Source organism: Phoenix dactylifera, unplaced genomic scaffold (assembly GCF_009389715.1).
Source record: "Phoenix dactylifera cultivar Barhee BC4 unplaced genomic scaffold, palm_55x_up_171113_PBpolish2nd_filt_p 002152F, whole genome shotgun sequence".
Lineage (NCBI taxonomy): Eukaryota > Viridiplantae > Streptophyta > Magnoliopsida > Arecales > Arecaceae > Phoenix > Phoenix dactylifera.
The window spans coordinates 30429-41780 of NW_024069417.1; the positions used below are offsets into that span (position 1 = coordinate 30429).

General features: G+C 43.4%; 1 protein-coding gene across 1 annotated transcript; it reads right to left on the reverse strand.

Moving 5' to 3' along the window:
* Window positions 1–313: 313 nt before the first annotated feature.
* On the reverse strand, window positions 314–2691 carry LOC103696748 (trans-cinnamate:CoA ligase, peroxisomal-like). The gene is made up of 2 exons (XM_008778463.4): window positions 2169–2691; window positions 314–2057 (listed from the first exon to the last, which is right to left on the reverse strand). Exons 1-2 carry the CDS (start codon window positions 2364–2366, stop codon window positions 537–539), a joined length of 1719 nt encoding a protein of 572 aa, XP_008776685.1. The 5' UTR covers window positions 2367–2691; the 3' UTR covers window positions 314–536.
* Between the last annotated feature and the right edge of the window lie 8661 nt (window positions 2692–11352).

Sequence of the window (11352 nt, forward strand, 5' to 3'; positions counted from 1 at the left end):
GCTCATCTCTTTCATTCACCGGGTCCACTCTTTCTCTTCTTTTGTCTCCTTCCCTTCTCTCTCCTTCCTTTTTTATAATTTTCTCGTTTTATTATCTTGAACCTATTACTGCATGCGGGAGTACGATCAGGTAAACGTTAATTTTCTCTTTCCTCTATTTCTGGAGGATGTTTGTTCTCTCCCCTCTAGGTTACATCGGGATCCTGATTCTGAAGGGAAGAAATATGAAAGATCGAATCGATTATACGGGGAAATTGGCCTTAACCTAGCTTCGTTCCTGAACATAATGTATTAAAAGGCAAAAATGATAAAATAAAAAAAATAGAATGCTTAACGCCACTCTCTTTATTTCATCAATCGTTATCGACAAACTTAATAAACTTCAACCATCTTTTGAAGTCTAGCAGACAAGGATGATGATAACACCAAACAAATACCGCCACTGACTGAATGAAAAGTACTTTTGAACGGCTAATTCTTAATTAAGTACAAGGCTTGAAACCGGTTAAAAAAAAAAAAAAAAGTAAACAGACCACTCAAAGACGAGACGCCGGTGGAAAGTGGTCCTTGGGCTGGGCCTTGGCCTGCTCTCGCCCAGGAGTGGCTGCGAGTCTCTTAGCCATATCCCTCAGCTGAAACTTCTGTACCTTAGGCCCGGCCTTGGGAAGCTCGGCGAGGAACACCACCTTCTTCGGCACCATGAAACCGGGTATGTTCGCCTTGCAGTAGGCAATTATATCCTCCTCCTTCAAACTCCCCTTCTTGCACTCCGGCTTCAGCGTCAAGAAGGCGCACGGCGTCTCCCCCCAGTGGGGATGCGGCATCGCCACCACCGCCGCCTCCAGCACCATCGGATGCCGGTAGAGCACGCTCTCCACCTCGACGCTACTGATGTTCTCGCCGCCGGATATGATCACGTCCTTGGCCCGGTCCTTCACCTCCACGTACCCATCGGGGTGCACAACCCCGACGTCACCGGTCCAAAACCACCCATTCTGAAAGGCCGCGCGGGTCCCTTCCTTGTTCTTGTAGTACCCCTTCATGACGCTGCTCCCTTTCAGCACGATCTCCCCGAGCGACTTCCCGTCCCTCGGGACGCTCGCCATGCCCTTGCGGTCCTTGATCACGTCCATGTCGGCGAGCGTGAGGACGCTGACGCCCTGCCGCGCCTTGAGCCGAGCTTTCGCCTCCTGCGGCAGCCGGTCCCACTGCGGCCGCCACTCGCACACCAGAGCCGTCGCCGTCGCCTCCGTCATGCCGTAGGCGTGCGATACATGGAACCCCAGCTTCTCCATGCTTTCGAGCAGCGCGGCCGGGGGAGGGGCTCCGCCGGTGAGCACCTGGACGGGGCCCGGGATCGGGCGCCGCTCTGCGGGCGGAGCGTGGAGGAGGATGCTGAAGACGACCGGCGCGCAGCACATGTGGGTGACCCCGTGCGCCGCGATTGCGCCGTAGATGGCCGCTGCGGAGAGGTTCCGGATGCACACGTTGGTGCCGCCACGCGCCGCTATGCCCCACGCAAACCCCCAGCCGTTGCAGTGGAACATGGGGAGGGTCCACAGGTAGACGGGCTCGACCGGCACCTGCCACTGGAGGAGGACGGTGAAGGTGCTGAGGAAGGCGCCGCGGTGGCTGTACACCACGCCCTTAGGGGCCGCCGTCGTGCCGGACGTATAGTTGAGAGCGATCGCGTCCCACTCGTCCTCGAGCCGGTGCGGCTCGTCGAGAGGATTACCGCATGCGATGAGCTGCTCGTAGTGTAGCTCCCCCGATTTCGTGCTTGCCGGGGAGTGGACTTCGTCGATGATGACCACAAAGGGCAGTGGCTTGGTTGGATGGCGCTCGCCGATATCGGCGACCACGCGCTTAAGAGCCTCGAGAGCTACCTTGGTGTATTGGTGGTCGATGAAGAAGGCCTTCGCATCTGAGTGCACGAGGATAGCAGCGATGTTGTTGGCATCGAGACGGGTGTTTATGGTGTTGAGGACGGCGCCGGCCATCGGAACGGCGAAGTGCATCTCGTAGACGGCCGGGATGTTCGGTGCAAGCACCGATACCTACAACACGGTACGTACAATCCGATCGATATCAGAGAAGTTCGATAAACCGCTTCTCTTGGAAGCTCGAACGAACTCAAAACTGTTGTTAAGTGAAACTTTGGTACTTACGACATCATTCTTGGAGATGTTCAGAGATCGGAGGGATGATGCAAGACAGCGGCATCGCTCGTAAGTCTGCTTCCATGTGAAACGAGCGTTTTCATAGATAACGGAGGTGCGATCTGCATAGACCTTGGCAGCTCTCTCCAAGAAAGTGACGGGGCTGAGGGGGGCATAGTTAGCCTCGCACTTGGGTAATCTATCCATTATTTGCTCCCTGGTTCTCTAGTCTTTTGGATAGAGAGAGAAGAAGCGGGGGGAGTTTTGAGAACTGAGGAGGACACAAGGTTGGTGAGATAAAGAGATGGTGCAAGTGTTGCTATTACGTAAAGAGAGACTGCAAGTATATGATATATAGAGTTTCTTTGAGGGGTGAGGGTTGAGGGTTGTCTTGGTGGGAAACGGGTGCAATTAGTCTCTCAAGGAGCTTGTCAATCTGCCGCACAGACTGCCCGGGTTAGGTTCGAGGGTTGTTGGAAGCTTATCGTAGAATATGAAGTTCTCTTTGATTGCTTCCTGCAGGCCACTAGGGTCTTGTTTTACTCCCATTTGAAAAGGTCAGGGGCTCAAAGACGGGGGGCTTTGGAACTTATAGATTTGTCTACCTACCCTAATAGGATAAGGTATTCACTCTATTTAAATTACACTTGGCACGGCTAGCTGCTTGACGTTCAGCAGCATGCAACAACGTTTGGTCTATTATACCGGGCCTTATGACCATATCAAATAGACAGTGGAAAGATTAATTGGACCGTGCAAGCTTATATATATCTCAACGTAACATGATTTATGTATCCCATGTCTTCTACAAAATGAAACTTCACACATAAATTCACTAGAATTGTTGTGCTTTTGAGGGAAGACAACTTCAGCTTCGATATAGTTGTATTGCGTGACTGGATTTGCAGATCATTTGAAGATTTTCAAATGTTTGTTTGTAATTTATTTAATTCGAACAATGCCAAACCTCTTTTTTTGTTTGTTTGAATGGAAATTTATCCTATTGCTGACCTTTGACTTCCACCTAATTCGGGAAAATGACCCTTTAATTTTATCCTCTTGGTGCCAAGAATCTTCAACCAAAGCATAAGAAAGAAAAAGTAAACGACGCTTATATATATGTAATAGGTTGATATGAATTTAACGCGAGCCAATCTCGTAATATATAGTTTGTCAATTCACTGCCTACTGGCCGTTGAAACATGTGCATCAATTCATTGCTTAGAAGATGTTGACTTTTTTTAAGTTTATGTGTCAATCCTACTCACCCTAACGTGGATCCATCAACTGAAGGCTAACATGCCACCAATACTGCATTACAATAGTCACTCTTCATTGCTTAAGGAGTACTGCTTCTAACGTCAATCCGAGAAGGTATACCTTCTGCTTTCGTTTTATTTATTTTCCTAACACATATAAGTTGACAATATAAAATAACAAAAGGATGAATAAGAAAGCAAAAGGATTTTAATCTTACGGCATACCTTTCCGGACCTAAACCAATATCTGAGCTTTGAAAATGATTTATTTACTTATTGATGAGCTGGTCTCCGCTGAACAATAGAGCATTAATAAGAACAAGTCGCAGGTAAGGCCTGGAAAGCAGTAGGTCAGGCTTATTGTCGATTACACAGTGATAAAATGTAAGAGAACATATGCTTGGTAGATCAAATCTTGCGAAGAGGTTGGAGTTGATTAATGATGGAATTTTCTACTCCATGCATAACCTCCCATCAATAGGAGCTCCAGCTCTTTTTGGTAACTAATGGGAGCTCCACTTTAAAGAGGCAAAGGAGGAAGGAATTACATATATTCGTGGCTGAGCATACTACATCCAGCGAATTGAACAGGTCAGTTAGGCACGTCAAAAGTGGATTTTTTCTTCCTATCAAATTCAGCGAGCTGAGCAGGTCAGAAGGTTTGTTAAATCGAGCTAGTTTTAATGGCCGGGGTCCAAATTGCTAACCCTATTCTCTCTCTCTCTCTATATATATTGCTAGCTAAAAGTCTCCCACTCAGTCAGAGAGACGCACACATTGAATAAAGGAAAATAATCATGGCAGCTGGTGCCACCTTAAAACACAGTTGCATGGACCTCACCAACTCTTACCGGCCGCTACTTAAACTCCAAGTATCCTTTGGAGTGAAAAGATTTGCCCCGGTCCCAAACAACTAAGGTCCTTATCGATTTCCGGTGAGTCGGCAAGGTGACATGACCTTTTCTTTATTTCTATCTAGGATTTGTGGGTTGGATTGCTATGCTTGAAGCCACTCTTATCGGCTACTTTGACGTAAACGGGTTCTTTATGTTTGTGTTATGTGGACCGAGTAAGAGTCTTGTGGGCTGTCATACGTTTTAGGTTTATGATCACCAACCACACAGCCGATAAGGTTGGAGATAATGGTGAGAGGGTCCCCGTTGCATCTCTATCGTAAGAGCGAGATCTGCTCGAAATTTGGATACGCGATCCTTTCACTTGGAAAAAAATGTGGAAAAGAATATTACACACGGCTTTACATGCGCAATAGACATTTTTTGAAGATGCCTCAACTTGCAGAACAAGTTGGTGTGATGAAATAGATATTCATGTGTGTCATGAAGCAAATTCAACACTCTCAGTCGTCTTGATGCCTCAACTTGCAGCCAAAACATGATGTAGAACAGGTTCGGGAGATAGGGCGAAGAGGATGTTCTAATACCCGATGGATGCAGGACAGAACAAGAAAAAGGAGACAGAAAGAAGAAGAGGAGCAAAGAGAAGAAGGAGTTAGGAGAAGAAGGCAGAGGGTGAAGGCAACTCAATATTTTCAAATTTCACACCTCAATAATGCAAAACTATACTCTCACTTAACACAGACAAATTTATATAGACAATTCAAAATCTTAACAAGAGTTGGCATAGAAATAAATATATGACTCTACCTAAAATTGTCATCGTAGAGTTTATTTAAAAATATATTTTTTTTAATTTTGAAATAAATTAATATTTTTTAGTTCCTATATTTTTTGTCTAACTAAAGTATGTCTAGATTTTTTATAGGATGGTTAAGAATAATTTTTAGTAATGCCTATTATAAAAAAGATGACGATAATAATGATGATGTTGTGACGATGATTTGGACCCAGTTTGTTTTCAGAGGCTGCAGATTTGTGTGCAGCCAAGCACTAAAGTCAGGTTTGGTGCGTCCTTGAAAAACCATTGGCTGGCTGTTTGGCACTGTTCAACAAGCAACCAGGGGCTTTCAATCTGAAAAAGAGAAGCCAAAGCTCCAGGCTTCTTTTCCGTAGTTCATGGCCCTGTTCTTTGAGACTTTTTGGTGCGTAATTAGATTCCGACGTCGGTAGCTGGAACAACTCTTTTCTATGTCGACGGCAGTGGTGGGGAACAACTCTTTAATAATGTATTACGTAATGTCTTTTGAGGTTTATATATTATGTGATGTTGAGAGACTTTTTTAGCGACATCTTTGAGTCACTAAAAAAACAAATGATCAATATCTAACCCTAAGATTTTTTTTTTTTTTTAATATGAGTAGGTCTTGAGGCACCATCTTGAAGTGATTTATACTAACAAATTGCAATGATGACAAGATTATAATAATTAGAAGGGTCATTTGCTGTCAGTTGTTTGTTGCCAGAATGCCATGTTGTACAAAATGACGCCATCCATTGCTCAAAAGTCCATGCTTGTAATTTAATTTGTGGGATTCGCAGTCCTCAAGCCTGCTTAACCGGATGAAGCTGGCCCACCTATATCGGTTGCGTCCCAGAACAACTAATGTATCTATACCTTTCTCGGCCCTAAGGTCATGTACTTATATTCTTGGGGAAGAATGATGTGTTTTAAATTTCTCCTCTTATATATTTTAATATCCTTTTTATACGGTTCAACAAACCGAAGATTCTACCTGTAATTCAGTTCCAACAAAGCAGATGTGTGTAATTCCATTCCTCTGACCTTCTAATAAATACCTATAAAATATTGAAAATATAAAAACAAGTTGCAGATTCTACTTTTATTATTTATTTATTTATTTTAAGAATGCTGAGCTTTTCTAACCCTATATCCTACATTATGCCAACACTGCTCTCTACGTCAAGCATAGATCTCATGATAGGTCGAGCTTAATACTTGCAAAATTGAGATACAGAGGAATAGGGACCAGAAAGGGAAGCGTGGCACCCTTAGCTATCAAAGGGTCCAAGTTATAGCTTTCACACAAAAGAATGGGCGATCTTCTTTCAACCATTGGATCGCATTCTACGTAAACCTCAAAACATTCCAAACTTTTTTATTTATCTGTTTGCATTAATGTCTAAGCGATCATTGCACAATCTAAGATGAATTCAAACGAAAGAAGATGAATTCTTTTTCCGTACGAAAGTTACACCTTCCATCCGCTATCGAATCTTTGCTTTTTGTCTCAAGTGGCAAGAGGCAGTAGAGTTATAGTTTTATTTTGGTTTTTTTTAAAGTACATATGTCCCCCCCTGGTTTGTGAAGTTTTACATTTATTGTATTTGTACCTAATAATTTTTAAAACCTACATTTACATTTAATTAAATTAATGAAATCAATGAAACCGTTTACCATATATAAAAAATCGAGATTGCTCTTGAGTGGAGAGGATATTCATGTTTTCTTATATCCTTGGATGATTGTTATATTGCTTAAAGTTATTTTGGTTATTTTTAAATTTTTTAATATGGCATTTGAATCACATTTAAGGTTAACAATTTGTTTAATATTCTTTTAAATTATGAATTAAAGTGTTGGAATAAATCTCAAGAGGGTAAGCACATATTATTTAAACTATAAGTATAATTTACTCTTAATATCAGGAGAGTTATCCTTATTTTTTTATTTTTTTATTTTTATTAGAAAGGTTATGTGTGAAGGTAGGATATTCCATTACACCTTTTATTTTCTGTCTATAAATGGTAACCCTTCTTAAATGGTTCGAGGAAAAAAAAAAGATCTAAAAATTTAAAAAAAAAAATGTCCCTTTCTTTTGTATATCTAAGCCTCCTTTTACATGTTTAACAAAAATAAAAATTTAAAAATTCTACCTAAAATGATTCACAAATGAACAGTTTAAATATCTCCTTTTGGCCAATTGATAATCTGATACGCCTCTAGTAAGAGATCGAGTGGCAAAATATGTAAGAACCTTCCCAACTTCAACGTCTCCAAAGAACCCTCAAATCAAAACTCGTCAGGTTGTATAGGATTAAAATTCTCTCACGCTCTCTTCTCTTGCACTCTCTTGCTTGCTGCCTGCCCTGTGCTTGGCATACTGCTCAAATATTTAGCTCTTACTGCACCCATCATCCATGCATTCCGCCTTTGCTCAAACCCCTTTATCTCCTCCCTCCTCCCTCATCAACTCCATGTTCAGATCCTCTCGACCAAAGAACAAGTCCAATGAGTGCTTTTGATTGTTTCGTTCTCCCTTATATGAATGATGCATGGCTTTTATATGTTTGTTTGCCAAGTGATCTCAAAATATGAGAAGAGAGAGAGAGAGATACAGAAAGCGAGAAAATACAAAGGAAAAAAAAGGTATAACTTAAAGCTGAGCCAACAAGTTTGGAATTAAAGCTTAGTTGAGTTTTTTTTTTTAAAAAAAAAGCCTAAAAGAGAAAAAGAGAGAAAGAAAGAGAATTATTTCTCCCTAACAATTCACCAGTACTTACCATCCCACTGCCACCTATCATCATTAATGATCCACTATCATCCATTGCAGATGATGGTGGAGATCGTTGAGATGGTGACAAGTGGTGGAGGTTGTCGGCAGTAATGACTAGTAGTAGTAGTAGAGATTATTGACACTAATGAATGGTGATGAAGATTGAAGATTACCGGTGGTGGTGGATAGTGGCGAAGATCAGTAGTAATGGACGATGACAAAAATTCTTAATAATGCTAAGTAATTATAGAGATCAGAGGCATTAGCGAGCAGTGGTGGACATCAAACATAGTGATAGATGAAGGTGGGAAACCCCGATGGCAACGCATGAAGGTGGGAACATCCATAGAGGTGGACGGTAGTGTGATGGCAGGTTATGGTGGGCAGTAGTAGGTGGCCAGAAAGTTTGACATATATCAGCATCTTGCAGCAAGAAATGCATCACATGAAGCACTTGCTTGAGTGCATAAAGATTTTCTGTAGCCAACGTATACCTCTTAAGGCAATTTATCATAGCATGCAAGGGGATGGAGAAAGAAGGGTCGGGGGTCCCATCCATAGTTTTAAGGGTAATCCTCGGGTTGGGGGGTTGGGGCCTGGGAGTTCTTGAATTGAAAATCTTGAACAGGACAATATTTTTTTAAATGGTTTTGGAAGGGGCTCATCTTTAGAATTGGCTGCCATTTCAAGTTGGGAATAGTAGTATGATAAGCTTTTGGAGGCACAATTGGGTTGGTAACAGAGCTTTTGGTTCCTTGTTTCTGATCTCTCAAAATGCATGTATTTATTGGCAAAATAGAAATCCTTTAGATCACTTATAAGATTGTTTAGTTTGTTGAATAGTTTAACAAGCTTATTTACAGATTCCTACCTTTTGTAAAAAAAATTTATTATTTTTTTATATTTTTTTTCAAATTCTGTATAAATAGTTTATGTAATCTCCATTTTTTTTAGTAAAGGCCGGATGGCTTTGCCTCGCTCTTCATAAAAAAAAGTATTGGCAAAATGGAGAATGGTAGATTGATTTCAGATGAGTTCTACCGGAGTGCCATTTTAGATTCACGGCTTAATTTACTCCATCGCTGCAAGTATTTGAGGTTGGTGTACGGAGGGATTTGATCAAATGAAGATGGGAACTTTATGGTTCCTTTTCAGCTAGATCTGTTTACCAAAAAGAGAGGGCTAATACGTAGTTCACAAAATGCAACTTGGAAGTACTCTGTTCCTCTCGAAATTAAATTCTTTGCCTGGCTTCTTTCTAAAAACAGGATTCTCACAAGGGAAGATCTGAATACAGGGAATATTCAGGTCTCGCCTGATTGTGGATTGTGCGAGGTGCAGGATGAAAGCTGTATCCATTTATTCCTCCATTGTCATCAAGTCCAATCTTTGTGGAAGGCTCTGATGGGTGTACGTGGGATCAACAACTGGAAGTATTAAATGTCATTGTGTCCATTTGGGATCAACAGCTGTATCCATTTGTTCCTCCAATGTCATTGTGTCCGATCTTTGTGGAAAGCTCTGATGGGTGTTGTTGTGGTTCAAATTTGGCCCGAGAGTGACCACGCTGGAGGAGTCGAGGAAGCTGCCGGAGTATGAAGAAAGAGGATGAGAGCCACCTCCCGCGATCGGCGGTGTATCTGCATAAAGCCTCACCGGTGTTTCCAGTGAGGGCCCTCCGATAATCAAGTTAAAGTGGTGGTGCTCAGTTGGTCCAGCCAAAAAGTTCCTTAGGCCTTATTTGATGAGGTTATTTATAGTTCCGATAGGGGCGCTCAGGTGGCGGAGGTGTGATCCGTTCCCATTATGAGTGGGATGGCGTGCAGCCAGAGCTTGCTTGTGGTGCATGGTGTGATCCGTCCTTGTGAGCGGTAAGGCGTCGACAATCGTAGTAGGGTATGGCTGGAGTAGCATAGTGTTGTCCTTGACTGTCGCTGGCCAGAAAGCAAAGCATGGCGCGGAGGTGTTTACAATATACGGCCACACAGGTGGGCGTAGGCACGCAAGTAGATGCGGCTGTTGGCGAGGCTGGACTCGGTGAGGGGTCGCATCATATATTTGATAAGGTCGGCTTAGCTTCCTCAATAAAGCACCCCGAGCTCGAGGCGGGTCGTCGAATACAGGAGACGCCCCAAGCTTGGTCGGGGCGGGTCGGCGAATATAGGAGGCGCCCCGAGTTCGGTCGGGGCAGGTCGGCTAATACAGGAGGCGCCCCGAGTTTGGTCGAAAAAGCTTTTGGGTCATATCGAGCTCGGGCTCGGGACGTCATCATGAGCATCAGAAGGTTGCTGCAGGTTGCGACAGCGGAGAGATTCGGCCGAGGTCAACTGTGCCTTCGGCAGAGTCTAGGCTCGGATTGCTTCTTGGCGGGGCCGATATCCGAATCAGTTGGTGCTGGGGCCTATTTGGCCGAAATTGAGTGGTCCCATCGTTGCGAGCAGGACGATCCATTTTGCCCTCCATTATTTGCCCTCCGACTTCCGAGGTCGAGTTGCTCTATGACTCGGACGAAGAAAGTAGTCGGATTGTCGGTCGTCTTGCAGTGTGGCCAAGTGCCTGCAAAGAGGCGCCTGCCAAGTAGGAGACACTTGATGTATCTTATAGCTGAGGGCTTTGAGTTGGGCTTTCGGAGTTGGGCTTAGGTGGCTTAGGCTACCACTGCCATGATCCGAGGCTTCGAGAATTGTTATGGTCAAGCCCAACGATTCTGCCCTGGAGTCGACCTTAGTGGCCTTAAGCCGAATCTGGACAAAGCTGCTGAAGTGATCAGGGGTGCTGCAAAGGCCATTACCGAAGCTAGGCCAAAGATTTGTTAGATATATGCCCTAGAAGCCAATCTGGCTGACACATTGTTAATTCTAGGGACATAATTTTGTACTTGACTATTTATTATTGAATAAATAAAAGGCATCTTTTCATTCATATTATTTATGTGTCTATGAATCGTCCAAGAAATTAATAAGATAATGATGCATATTCTCAAGAGTTGAGAATTTGAGCCATGTGTCATTGGTGATTAATTTCTAAATGCTCTTGATCAATGGATCATCACGAGGACGGTGATCGATCCGATCAGTGCACAGATCACTTTCCTTCTGGATGGACGAGACTTGAGTCCACAGTGTAGGGACACTGAAGTGATAGTGCAGGTGCTTGTTAGAGAACAAGGGTACTGAGCGTGACCAAGACAAGAAGTCACTTGGATGTCTATCCACTCGTCAGTGACTTGCTTGATGTTGCAGTAGTGTGACTGGTCCTTTGACCTGCGGTGCTTCGGCTACTCACAAGGAGGTTATTGTAGTTTGACTGCACACATACATGGTCCCTAGCCATATGGGTCCATGCAGTGTAGATTGGCTACAGTAAGTTCACTGTAGGAGTAGGGTATGCACCTATAAGGAATCTATCGACCTTGATAGATAAGGAGAGATCCTATGTGATTTATAAGACTAAGTTCGTAAGACCTCGGCCGGGGCAGTATGCACAATGGAGAAAGAGTTTT

Bases quoted from the DNA above. Each gene is read 5' to 3' on its own strand.
- LOC103696748 (XM_008778463.4), bottom strand. From the start codon at position 2,366: ATGGATAGATTACCCAAGTGCGAGGCTAACTATGCCCCCCTCAGCCCC. The intron at 2,058-2,168 runs GTAAGTACCAAA...ACCGTGTTGTAG, and splicing joins ACATCTCCAAGAATGATGTC to GTATCGGTGCTTGCACCGAA.